The 14,101-nt window shown below is 39.2% G+C and overlaps 1 protein-coding gene across 1 annotated transcript in view; it reads right to left on the bottom strand.

Annotated features, from left to right (window-relative positions):
• The window catches only part of LOC118849781 (piwi-like protein 1), a 57,925-nt gene extending 53,210 nt beyond the window's left edge, over positions 1-4,715 (bottom strand). Inside the window, exons 1-2 of the mRNA XM_036758752.1 lie at positions 4,638-4,715; positions 3,666-4,029 (exon numbers count right to left, since the gene is read on the bottom strand). Of these exons, the coding sequence (XP_036614647.1) occupies positions 3,666-4,029; positions 4,638-4,715 (442 nt within the window). The remainder of the gene's footprint in view (positions 1-3,665; positions 4,030-4,637) is intronic.
• Positions 4,716-14,101: the final 9,386 nt, after the last annotated feature.

The raw sequence follows: 14,101 nt of genomic DNA, 5'->3' as shown, positions 1-14,101 counted from the left end.
TCACTTAAAATACTAGACAGTATAAAATGCTTGAGCATATACCTGCCAAAATAGACACAGGAACTATATGAACATAAATATAAAATACTTTTAATACAAATGAACTCAGATTTAAATAACTGAAGTAATATTTATTATTCATGGGTAGGTAAAGCCAATATAATTTTACAAATGACAATTTTACCTAACTTTATTCAATGTCATCCCAACTAAATCACTAAAAAATTATTTTACTGAGTTAGAAAAAAAATATCAAAGTTCATTTGGAAGAATGAAAGGTCAGAAACTTCAAAGAAACCAGGAAAAAGAGATGTAAAGGACGTAGATTCAGCAGTATCAGACCTTGAACTGTATTATAAGGCGAGAGTATTGTTGAAGTGTAAAAAGAATAATTTCTATTATTTTAAATTTAAATTTATATAGCTAAGAATAGAAGGAATGCAGAAAATTGAGGGAAAAAAAAGAAAACTCTAATACTAGATAAGAGGAAAGAAGATATATTTGGGTGGCATAATTAGCATAGATTTAATAAGTATAGCTCATTCCCATCCATGATTCCACTGGTGTTCTACCTTCAGAAGCAGTGATTTAAAGGAAACCAACCAAGTTTTAGCCTAGAAATGGCAATTTTAAAATCACCATTTTAAATGACCTTAGATTTCTCTTATACTTGTTATCATGCTATATTTTCCAAGTCAAATTTTCCCCCAATTCAACATATATTGCACTAATGCCTGTACAACAGGCAATGTACTAAGTATTGGGGTCAAAAGACAAATGAAATAGTTATTGCCTTAAAGGAACTTTCATTCTGCTGGGTGAAAATGACTTGTACACAGGTAAGTGAATACAAAATATATATGAATTAGTATGGGTGTGAGGAAATAAAAAAGGCCTTTTGTAAAAGGCATAGAACTTGAGCTAAACCTTGAAGAGAACACAGCTTGTTTGAAGACTCTTAAGTCCAGAATGGAATGGATGGGGAATAGGAAGTAGGGTAGTTTGGCTATAAAGTAGGGGACATGATAGAAAGTAACACGAAAGGGACCTAGGCTAGTACCAGACTGTGAAAGGCTTTTAATGCAGAGGAGAATATGTATTTTTCATCTTAGCATTAATAGAGACCCACAGGTTTCTTGAACAAGGGAGTGACATAGACTCAGACTCATGCTTCAAGAATATGAATTCAGCAACTATGTAGATGATAGACTAGGAAAGAATAATGGATGGAAGCAGGTAAAGTAACTAGGAGGCTGCTGGATGCTGTAGTTCAAATGAGAGACCATAAAGGTCTGAAGGAGGGTGGTAAGCTACATGAACAGAGTAAATGAAACAGATTTGAAATTCAATAGAACTTGGCAGTGAATTTGATGAGCCAGGAATTGATGCATGTGAAGAAGTCTAAGAAAATTCCTTGATTTTGAACCTGGGAAATCGGTTGGTTCCTTCAAGACAAGGGTAAGCTTAGGGAGTAGGTATTTATGCTGTACATATGCTTACATGCGCTTGTCTCCATTAGAATATAAGCTCATTACAAGTAGGGATTGTTTCATTCTTTGGGCTTCTATTCCCGAGTCTAGTAAACAGCCTGGCACATAGTAAGTATATACAAAAAAAAACCTAGAGAGGAAGATCATCTGGTAATAGGGCATGGACAATAGGGTTTTCTTCTTCAAAAAGGAAACAAACATTCAATATTGCACTAGAAAAGCTAGCTATATACGACCAACAAAGCCCAGTAGCAAGAGAAATTCCATTTAAAATAACTGTAGACAATATAAAATACTTGAGAGTCTGCCTACCAAGACAAGCCCAGGAAGTGTATGAATACAATTACGAAACATTTTTGACAAAAATAAAAACAGATCTAAACAACTAGAGAAATTTTTCAAGGGAAGGCCAAGCCAATATAATAAAAATGACAATTCCACCTAAATTATTTATTTATTCAGTGCCATACCAACCAAACTACCAAAAGTTATTTTGTACAGCTAGAAAAAATAATGAAAAATTCATCTAGAAGAACAAAATCGAAGCTATCAAGGGAAATCAATGAAAGAAAATGTAAAGAAAGGTTGCCTAGTCATGCCAGACCTCGAACTCTAGCACCAAGGAGTGATCATCAAAACAATCTGGTACTGGCTAAGAAACACAAAGGTGGATTGGTGGAAGAGATTAGATATATAATACATAATAGGAAATGACCATAGTAATGTAGTGCTGGATAAACCCCAAGATCTGAGCTTTTGGTACAAGGACTCCCTATTTGAAAACAGTCACTGTGAAAACTAGAAAGCAGTTTGGCAGAAACTACGTATAGACCAACATCTCATACCATATTCCAAGATAAAGTCAAAATTGGTACATGATTTAGACATAAAGGTTGATATAAAAAGCATATTAGGGGAGCATGGAAAATTTTACCTGTAAAATCTATGGATAAGGGAAGAATTTATGACCAAACAAGAGGGAGGATTATAGTAAGTAAAATGGATAATTTTGATTACATTAAATTTAAGAGTTTTCCCCAAAAAATCAATGTAACCAAGATTAGAAGGAAAACAGAAAACCAATTTACAACAAGTGTCTCTGATAAAGTCCTCATTTCTCAAATATATAAAGAGAATCAACTTTATAAGAATATTAGTCATTCCCCAACTGAGCAGTCAAAGGACATGAACAGGCAATTTTCAGATGAAGAAATCAAAGTTATCTATAATCATGAAAAAATCCTCTAAATCACTATTGATTAGAGAAATGCCAATTAAAACAACTCTGAGGTACAATTCTCACACTTATCAGATTGGTTAATATGATAGAAAAGGAAAATGACAAATGATGGAGAGGATGTGCAAAAATTGGGACACTGTAATACATTACTGGTATAATTGTGAATTGATACAACCATTTTGGAGATTGATTTGGAACTATGCCCAAAGGGCTATAAAACTGTGCATACAATAACACTGCATGCAGTACTACTACTAGGTCTGTATCCCAAAGAGATCAAGGCAAAAGGACCTATATGTACAAAAAATATTTATGGCAGCTTTTTTTGTGGTGCAAAGAATTGGAAATTAAGGGGATGCCCATCAATTGGGTAATGGGTGAACAAGCTGTGGTATATGATTACAATGGAACATTATTATACTATAAGAAATGGTAAGCAGGATGATTTCAGAAAAACCTGGAAGGACATAAACTGATACATAGTGAAGTAAGCAGAACCAGGAGAACACTCTACACAATAACAGCAATATTGCACAATGATCAGTGGTGAATGACTTAGCTATTCTGATCAATACAATGATCCAAGACTCTTCTGAAGGACTTATAATGAAAGATGCTATCCACTTCCAGAGAAAGAAGTGATAGATTCTGAAAGCAGAATGAAGTATAATTTTTTCACTTTATTTTTCTTGCTTTTTCTGCAAAGTGGTTAATATGGAAATGTTTTGCATGATTTCACATGTATAATTTATAACATATTACTTGCCTTCTTAATAGGTAGGGGAGAGGTGGGAGGAAAGGAAAGGAAAGAATTTGAACCTCATAAATTTTTTTAAATTAATGTTAAAAATAAATTAATGTTTAAAAAGAGAGAAAAGAAAAAGAAACCAAAAAATCTCATAAGTAATTTTTTAATTCTATCTTCACAACATCACCTGGAAACGTGGATGCTCCCTCTTCAGCTCCTCCTTCTGCCCCTCTTGGTTCTTCATGACTAACAAGCTCACTTCCTGCTGTGGATGCTTGTGCTGCTGGTGCCTGAGCTGGTGTTACAGCTGGTGGTATTGGTATGGGCAAGGGTGCCCGAGCTCGTGCTGCTGCCCGAGCACGTCCTGATTGATGAACCAACACTTCTGACCAAGTTAGTTGCCTGGCTGTTGCTGGCAGCTGAGTCAATATTTCTGTCCCATCTCGTGCCTGAGCCACTGCTAGAGCTGGAACTGAAACTGGTTCTGGTGCTTGCCGCCCCTGCCCGTGCTGTTGTCCATACCTAGAGCTCCCATTACCAGGTTGCTGACCCTGCAGTTTGTTTTATTTATTTACTTTTTAGCAATTAAAAGTATCATTAAATCTCATATGCCAGTAGAGGACTCAATTGTATAGTCAAGAAATGATATTTAAAATAACAAATACAAACTAACCTCAGAATAGGAGGAACAGCAGAAAGATACAGTATGAGAATTTTAAAACAAGGCAAGTTAAGACTATTTCTACACCAAACGACTTTTGTTCAGTTGTTCTCCATTTAAATATTTTTCAGAAGAGAAAAATACTATGAGCTACCACTGGAATTCTCCCATGGAATTCCTGTCTGGAAACTAGTGAAATAAGCAAACATGCATCATGTTACCATAGTTAAATAACGTGGAAAGGAGTCATTGGGCAGATATAGAATTGCAATAGCCTTTTAGGATTCTTTGGGGAGAGGCTGGGGGAGACGGTTGCTAGTTGGAGGAAGAAGAGCAGGATTGCCAATTATTGGTACAGGCCCCATCCACAATATTCAACAGCTTAATCCCATTTATGCTCAATATGTAAAGGATACTGAATTCCCAAACATGCCCAGCCGAAGACTATGGATGGATGGTTCTCAACATGTCCACATTTACAAAAATGAGAACACTCACCTCAACAGATGCACCACTCTGGGCTTCCCTTGGTGGCCTTCCTCTTGCCATTCTGTTTTTCCTGGCTCGACCACTCATTTTTTTTTCTACAAATGAGCAATACATTAAACTTCACTTTTCCTTAATACTTCCTTGAATTTCTCTTATTTTGATTAAACTTTCAAAATAAACTTTTGAAGAACATGTATTTACCAAACAAACACAACTTGTCCTTTTCACTTGGGACAAAGTGTCCCAATCACCATAGGCAGCTTACCATAAAGAAGAAAATTTTTTTCAAATTAGGTTTAAGGTTGCAACTGGAATCTTGAATGGATTTATTTCAATTCTGTGTTTAATAACATTAATACCTTATAGAGAAATCAACATAGAATTCGAAATTTGAACAAGGATTCTTTTTTCCTGTTAGTTTGAACACCTGGGGCACAAAGAATAAAAAATAGTCATGGCTTTTTTCCCTTCTTAGTCCTGAAAGAAAATTCAGGCTAGAAAACTTGACTTACTATTATTTGTAATTGATCAACACTGGGTTTTAGGAAGAGATAATAAGATCTAAAAAGGATCTTATAAGTCATCTAATTTAAACTTATTTTAGAGATAAGGGAACCAACACCCAGAAAGGTTTAGGGTTAAGTAACTTGCCCATGATCATTAGATTTTAATTTGATTCCTCTGAATTCTGATCTAGCACTTTATTCCCTGCAATCAGTCACACAAATAGAAGCACCAAATTTGTCTTGATTCTTCTCTTCTATCCTCTAAACCTGAGCTCTTTGGGTTTCAATACGTTGTTGTAAGGCCTGGCCTTGAGAGTGCTGTCCTCATGAAGAACCCAGTCTGAATCTACAAGATGTGTACTTACCAAGGTTATGTTACTTAACCTAAGACTCAGTTTCTTCATCTGTAAAAATGGCTATAAAAATGGCAATAGTACTTATAGATTTGTAAGGTTCAAATGAGACAAGGTATAGACAGTAACACAAACGAATCCTGCAAATGAAAACTATAAATGGATCCTTCATTAGCCCCATGGTATGTGTATGTTGGGAGATTTGGGCGGGGGGTGAGGGGGAGGTCTTCCATCAGTCTCTTCTATGACAAAGTGCTGGGCTCTCCAGGGTGGGGGATCCTAGCGCCCTTCATTATTCTCTTCCAGGGCTAGGGGGATGTTTCCCAGGGTGGGAAGCCCCATCTACAAGGGCGGGGGGGGGGGAATCGGAAGAGTAGGGAGGCGAAGACTCTCCTGCCAGCCCTATCCGAGGATGCCGAGCCCACCACTTTCATTGAATGGGGGGAAGGGTGCTGCCTATCACTCCCTTGGGTTGTATTTCAGGCCTAAAATAGAAAAGAAAAAGGGCAGTTACCCTTGGGGGATACAAGCAGAGATCCCTCTACAAAATCACTCTCTTCTCCTTCTCCTCCTTCCAAGACGCCGCCCTTCCCACCTCCACCCAAGACGGACAAAAAAAGCTACTTCTCCTGCCTCTTTAGAGCCCTTCTAATTATAGCACCTGCTGGAGATTCCCATCACTGCGATCACTCCGCCACCTCCTACTCTCCAGGACCCCCACGCGGGGTAATTCTCCCCTCTTCTTCCCTTTGTAAAATTCCACGACACCCCCCACACACAATCTAGTCACCATTCTTCAGGACCTTGCCCCATTTGGGCGGAACAGGAGAGTCTAGCCCTTGGATTTCTTTTTCTTCCCCGCGCGGATGGACATTACTCAGGAACGACTTGTAGTGTTAGTGAGCCCTGCCCCGGAAGGCCCCGCCCACAAGCGCTCTTGCTGTTCCGGGATTGGCTGGCTGCCTGGGCGGGTCTTCCCGCGCTCTCCTTCAAAGAGGACAAAGCCTGTGGAGAAGCTGGGCAGCCAGCCCGAGCCTGAGGGGAGCCTGGGCTCCTCGGGCCCGGGAAGTGGCGGGTCTGAGGAAGCCGGTCGAAGCCGGCCCGGCCCGTCCTGACCTGACGGGCCGTGTTAAGAGGCGAAGGTTTTGGCTCTGTAAATCCTGACTGAAAGTTCGTCCCATGGGCCTGGAAAAACGAACGAGGTGACTGGAAGAACTGGAAGCAAATGAGGGGTGGGGGCTAGGCCTGCTGGGCAGGTTTACAATGAGGAGTGGGGAAGTGTGAACCTCCCTCCCCCCTCCCTTTCCCCTCCTCCCTCCTCTGCTCCTTCTCCTTTCCCTTCTCTTTCCCTTCCCTCCTCTTCTCACCCTCTTTCCTCCTCCTTCATTTCCCTTCCTTCTCCTTCCTCTTCCCCTCCACCTTCTTTCCCTCTTCTTCGCCCCCCTTCCTTTCCTCTCTTCTACTCTTCTCTCTCCCCTCCCCCTTCCTTGCCCCTTCCCCCTTCCTTTCCCTCCACCCTTCCCTTTCCCTTCCCCCTTCCTTTCCCTCCCCCCTTCCCTTTCCCTTCCCCCTTCCTTTCCCTTCCCCCTTCCTTGCCCCTCCCCCCTTCCCTTTCCCTTCCCCCTTCCTTGCCCCTCCCCCCTTCCCTTTCCCTTCCCCCTTCCTTTCCCTTCCCCCTTCCTTTCCCTTCCCCCTTCCTTTCCCTTCCCCTTCCATTCCTCCTCCTCCTCCTCTTCTCTCCTTTCCCTCCCTCTTCTCTCCTTTCCCTCCCTCTTCTCTCCTTTCCCTCCCTCTTCTCTCCTTTCCCTCCCTTTCTTTTCCCCTTCCCCTCCCTTTCTTTTCCCCTTCCCCTCCCTTTCTTTTCCCCTTCCCCTCCCTTTCTTTTCCCCTTCCCCTCCCTTTCCTCTCTCCTCTCTCCTCCTTTCCCCTCTCCTCCCTCCTCCTTTCCCCCTTCTTTTACTTCCCCTTCCTTTTCCTCCTCTCTTTCTTTTTTCCTTCCCCTTCCCCCAACCCCTTACCCCCTCCCTTGCCTTCTCCCTTTTCCTTTCCTCTTCTTCATCCCTCCCTGCTCTCCTCCTCTTCAACTTTCCCCACATTCCTCATCCTCTGTCTTCCCCTCAACCCTCCTTACAGGTTTAGTCAGCTCTGGAGTCACTCACTGGTAAGAATCTACAAAACAGCAATAATTGTAATAGCACCCACCCCACAGGGTTCTGGCGAGGATCTAAAGAGATAAGTCTCTTAAGTTTGTGAATCACTATAGAAATGCTCCCTATTGTTATTAAAGGAAAAAGCAAAAGAATAAAGGTCAGAGGACCAGGGTTGGAACCTATGCTCTGCCACTCTAGTGACATCCGGCAAGGGTCTTTGATACTTCCTTGGCTCTCTGTTTTTTCCTCCAAAATCAAGGAACTGGATCTCATAGGATCATAGATTTATAGCTGGAAAGGAACCTTTGAGGTCTTCTAACCCTCTTGTTTTAAAAACGTGCTTATTTATTTGACAGATGAAGAAACTGAGAAATAGAGAGGGGAAAACACACAGTTGTGTCACACAACTAGTAAGAATCTAAGGCAGGATTCAAACTAAAAATTTCCTGCTTCTCATCTAAATAATCCACCTCTAACACTGGGTGATTCTGGACAGCAGAGAAGACCTAGTGTTCATTTCAGTGATGAGTGTGCTTCCCCAGCAACTGGATGGTTATTGAGCTTCCTTTGTAAGTAGGAAAAAGTCAGCACTTGGGTCCAAATAGGAAGTCTTTTGTCCTTAAGATTGGTGTCAGGCGCAACAAACTGGGCCTGTTGTGATTTCCAGACTGGTGCCCTCCAGTTATTTCCCACCTGATGAATGTGATTGAATTTCTTTTTCTGACAAGAAAAAGCTGGTCCAGTGAACTTCAGAACTAGCAAAATAGGCCTACTTTACTTCTCAGGATGTATTCCCCAAAAGTACTTCCCCAGCAATGAGTGATGCCTGAAATTCCTTTTTAACAAGAAACCTGTTTGTTCAGAAGAAAAACCTTTTATTCCAGTTACCTTCAGAGCCAGCAAAGTAGGCCTAGTTCAATTCTAGGGGTGAATCATTCATTCTTCAAGCATTTATTAAGAGCTTACTGTGTTCCAGGCACTGTGCTGAGTGCTGGAGATACAAAGCGTGGCAAGCCCTCATGTGTAGTGAGACTCCCAAAGCCTATGAGTGTGGGAGTGGGGTTACAAAAAAAAGACAAAAGCACAGACCCTGCCCTAAAAGAGTTCAAATTCTAATGGAGGAGGCAACATGTAAATATATATATAAATGAACATACATATTTAATATGTGTGTATATATGTATATATATGTATATATTCATATATATGTATGTTTCCAAATGGAAAGTAATCAGCCCCAAAATACATCCCCTTCTCTCATTCCACCTGATGAGTGATGCATGAAATTACTTTTTTTTTTGGTGAGGCAATGGGATAAAATGACTTTCCCAGGGTCACACAGCTAGTTAAGTGTCAAGGCTAAGGCTGGATTTGAAATCAGGTGCTCCTGATTCCAGGGCCAGTGCTCTATGCACTGTGCCACCTAGCTGCCCCCTGAAATTACTTTTTAACAAGGAAGAAGCCCCTTGAAGGAAGAAAAGACCTCTGTCCTATAGTTATCTCCAGATCAAGCAGAGTAGGCTTAGTGTGATTTTAGTGGTCAGTTCCTCCAAAATACTTCCTGTCAGATGACTGGTAACAGAAAATACACTTTAACAAGGAAGAAAACCCTTTTAATGTGAGGTTAACTTCATATAAAACAGGGTGGACTTAGTGTAGTACCCTTAGATACTTCTCCAACTAATGAGTATTAACTAATTTTTTTTTAATAAGGTAAAATCCTTTGTTCCACAATTAAAAAAAGAAAGTCGAATAGACCCTGGGATATTTTATTTTTGTACCCAGTGAATCAACAACTGGTTGTATGGCTGGATTCAAAGTACTTGCTACTGGTTCAGAATCAACATGGCAGGAACTCTCCCATGGAGGAGTCCCAGAAACTTGAGCTTGGCTCTGTGCTGTTTACTATTTTTATCATTAACTTGGATAAAGGCATAGATGGTATGCTAATCAAATTTGCAGATGACACAATCCTGAGAGGGATAATCAGTCAGTAAGCATTTCTTAAGTGCTTACTATATGCCACTAATGGCTAAGGGTACAAAAAAAAGGTTGGAAGTGGGGAGGGGGAAGAGGGAGTCCCTGTCCTCATGGAGCTTGCTGGGAAGACAGCATGTACACAACTAGGTACCTACAAGATAGATACAGAGTAAATGTGAGTATTGGAAAGGGGAAGTTATTAACAGCTTGGGAGGACCAGGAAATGCTTCCTACAGAAGGTGGGATTTCAGCTGAGTCTCAAAGGAAGCCAAGTAAAGTAAGAGGCTAAGGTGAGGGGGCAGAATGTTCCAGGCCTGGGAGACAGCCAGTGCAAAGTCAGGGAGACAGGAAATGAAGTGGAGGAACTGCAGGTTAGCCAGCATAGGAGTATAGAGGGGAGTCAGGTATTAAAAGACTAGAAAGGTTAGGAAGGGGTCAGGTTGTAAAGAGCTTTAAAGGCCTAAAAAGGACTATATATTTGATTTGGAAATAATTGGGAGCTGCTGGAGCTTGCTGAGCAAGGTTGAAGTTGGGAATATGTGACATGGCTAGACCCAAACTTTAGAAAAATCACCTTGGCTGAGTAGAGGAGGAATGGGAGTGCAGAGAAAGTTGAGGCAGGGAAACCAGTTAGAAGGCTATTATTGGGGGCAGCTAGGTGGTGCAGTGAGTAGAGCACTGGCCCTAGAGTCAGGAAGACCTGAGTTCAAATTCGGCCTCAGACACTTGACACACTAGTTGTGTGACCTTGGGCAAGTCACTTAACCCCAATTGCCCTGCCTTCCCCCCTCAAAAAAAAAAAGAAGGCTATTATTGTAGTAGTCCAGGTAAAAGGTGATGAGGGCCTGAATCAGAGTTTTGGGATATATGAGTAGAGAAAAAGGAAGGTATACTAGAGATGTTGTGAAAGTAGAAATGAGGAGATTTGGCAATAGATTGTCTTTGTGGGATGAGTGAAAGTGAGGCTTTAAGAGGCCTAGGTGACAGAGGGTGCTGATATCCTTGACGATAATAAGGAAATCCTGAAGGAAGGTTGGTTTGGGAGGGAGAGAAAGATAATGAGTTCTGCTTTAGCTATGTTGAGATGTTCAAGAGGCAGTTGGAGATTCATAACTACCTCAGCAGAGAAATTAAGGCTAGATATATTCATCTTGGAATAATGTGCATAGGGATGATAATTAAACCCATGATAGTCGATGAGATCTGTAATTGAAGTAGCGTAGAGTAAAAAGGGAGAGGAACCTAGGACAGAGCCTTGGAGGACACTACAGAGACAGGCTAAAGCATCAATATAAATTTGATAAGATGAAATTAATTAGGAATAAATGTCTTTCACTTGGGTACGCAGTCAACTTCACAAGTGTAGCATGGGGGTAGGATGGTTGATAATTGTTCTGCAAAAGATGGGGATTTTAGTGTAATGCTAGTTCAGTATGAGTTAGCAGTGTGAAGTGACAGCCAAAAAAGGCTAATGTGTTCTTGGACCACATTAAGAGGAGGCCAACAGGTCCCTGGGATGGGAGGTTTTTATTATTGTTTGCTGTATAGTATTTGTTTGGAGTCTTGTATTTCGGTTCTAGATACCATGTTTAAGAAAGACATCGATAAGCTGGAGAATGTTCAGAGGAGGGCAGCCAGAATGGGGAATGTTCTTGTTTACATCCCAACATGGGAAGATGATACTTGTAACTCCTAACTGTATCTTTATGATGACATTTAAAAGGGATATACGTAGACAGAGGGTGTAAATATAAGTTCACTTTGATGTGATGATAAAATCTAAGTGGTGAAAAGGGATTGTGATGGGAGAAGAGGAAAGGAGGAGACAAAACATGAAGAGGCACAAAGACCTATTACAGTAGAGGGAAAGAAGAGAGGGAGATGAGTATTGTTTGAACATTACTCCTCATTGGATTTGGCTCAAAGAGGGAATAACATACTTAGGTACAGAACTCTAACTTAACATATATGAAATGGGAGGTGAAAGGGTAAGGCAGGGGGTGGATAGAAAGGAGGGAAAAAATAGTAGGAGGAAAGGAAGAGGAGAGGGCTGATAGAAGGGAGGGCAAAGTGATGGAGGTAGTGGTCAAAAGCAAAACTCTAGTGAGGAGGGAAAGGGAGAAAGGAGAGAAAAGCATAAATAGGAAAAACAGTATGGAGGGAAATACACAGTTAATAATCATAACTGTGAATGGGATGAACTCTTCCATAAAACAGAAGTGGATAGCAGATTTGATTAAAAACCACGGTCCTACAGTATGTTCACAAGAAACATTTGAAACAGAGGGATACGCACAGAGTCTTAAAGGTAAAAGGCTGGTGTAGAATATATTGTGTTTCAACTGAAGTAAAAAAAAAAGCAGGGGTAGCATTTCTCTCAGACAAAGCAAAAGCAAAAATAGATCTAATTGAAAGAGATAAGGAAAGAAACTACATCCTCCTAAAGGCACCATAGACAATCAAGTAGTATCATTACTAAACATATACCGAGCAGTATAGCATCCAAATTCTTCAAGAAGTTAAGAGGGTTACAGAAATAAACAGACAGCAAAACTATACCAGTGGGGGACCTCAGCCTCCCCCTCTGTAAACTAGATAAATCTAACCACAAAATAAGAAAGAAATTAAGGAGGTGAATAGAATCTTAGGAAAGTTAGATTTGGTCAACCTCTGGAGAAAATTGAATGGAGATAGAAAGGAATATACCTTTTTTGTGGTGCTACATGACACCTACACAAAAATTGACCATGTATTAGGGCATAACATCCTCACAATCCAGTGCAGACAGGCAGAAATATTAAATGCATCCTTTTCAGATCATGATGCAATAAAAATTACATGTATTAAAGGGCCATGGAAAGTAAGACTAAGAATTAATTGGAAACTAAATAATCTAATCATAAAGAATGAGTGGGTCAAACAACAAATCATAGAAACGATCAATAACTTTATCAAAGAGAATGGCAATAATGAAACACATACCAAAACTTGTGGGATACAGGCAAAGCAGTTCGTAGGGGAAATTTTATATCTTTATCTTACATGAATAAAAAAGAGAAAGAGGAAATCAATGAATTGGGCCTGCAACTAAAAAAGCTAAAAAAAAGAAAGAACAAATTAAAAATCCCCATTTAAATACCACATTAGAAATTCTGAAAATCAAAGTAGAGATTAAGAAAATTGAAATTAAGAGAATTGTTGAGCTAATAAATAAAACTAAGAGCTGGTTTATGAAAAAAACCTAATAAAATAGATAAATCTTTGGTTAATTTGATTTAAAAAGAAAGAAAGAAGAAAAACAGATTACCAGTATCAAAAATGAAAAGAGTGAATTCAACACCAATGAAGAGAAAATTATACAATAATTAGTAGCTATTTTGCCCAACTGTACGCCAATAAATTTGAAAATCTTAGTGAAATGGATGAATATTTACAATACTATAAATTCTCCAGATTAACAGAAGAGGAAATAAAATATTTAACCCTATTTCAGAAAAAGAAATTGAACAAGCCATCAGTAATTCCCTAAGAAAAAATCTCCAGTGCCAGATGGATTTACAAGTGAATTCTATCAAACATTTAAAGAACAATTAATTCCAATATTATATAAACTATTTGGGATATTTTCATCAATATTTTCCCAATATTATCCTAAAAATGAAGGAGTCCTACCAAATTCTTTTTATGATATAAATATGATGCTGATACCTAAACCAGGAAGAGTCGAAACAGAAACAAATACATATTATATATAATATATAATTAAATTATATATACTATATAATATAATTATATAATAGATATGTTATGTATAATATATAATTATATATAATATATAATAAAATTATATATTATATTCTCTAATGAATATAGATGCAAAAATTTTAAATAAAATATTAGTAAAGAGATTACATCAACTTATCTCAAGGATAATACACTATGACCAGGTAGGATTTATACCAGGAATGCAGGGCTAGTTCAATATTAGAAAAACTATCAGCATAATTGACCATATCAACAACAAAACTAACAGAAATCATATGATTATATCTCAATATATGCAAAAAAGCTTTTGACAAAAACAACACCCATTCCTATTAAAAATGCTAGGGAACAGGAATAAATGGAGTCTTCCTTAAAACGATGGGTAGCATCTATGTAAAACCATCAGCAAGCATTATATGTAATGGGGATAAGCTAGAATTCCCAGTAAGATCAGGGGTGAAACAAAGATGTCCATTATCACCACTGTTCAATATTGTACTAGAAATGTTATCTTTTATGGACTTCATAATAACCTGGAAAGACCTACATGATATGATGCTGAGTGAGAGGAGCAGAACCAGAACATTGTGCACAACCACAGATATATTGATTCTGTGATGACTAAGTTTGATAGATTTGGCTCTTCTCAGCAATACAAGGTTCAAAGACAACCCCAAAGGACTCATGATAGAAAGAGCTATCCATATCCAGAAAAAGAA

The sequence above is a fragment of the Trichosurus vulpecula genome, chromosome 1 (genome assembly GCF_011100635.1).
Source record: "Trichosurus vulpecula isolate mTriVul1 chromosome 1, mTriVul1.pri, whole genome shotgun sequence".
Lineage (NCBI taxonomy): Eukaryota > Metazoa > Chordata > Mammalia > Diprotodontia > Phalangeridae > Trichosurus > Trichosurus vulpecula.
This window is presented reverse-complemented; position numbering and strand designations above follow the sequence as displayed.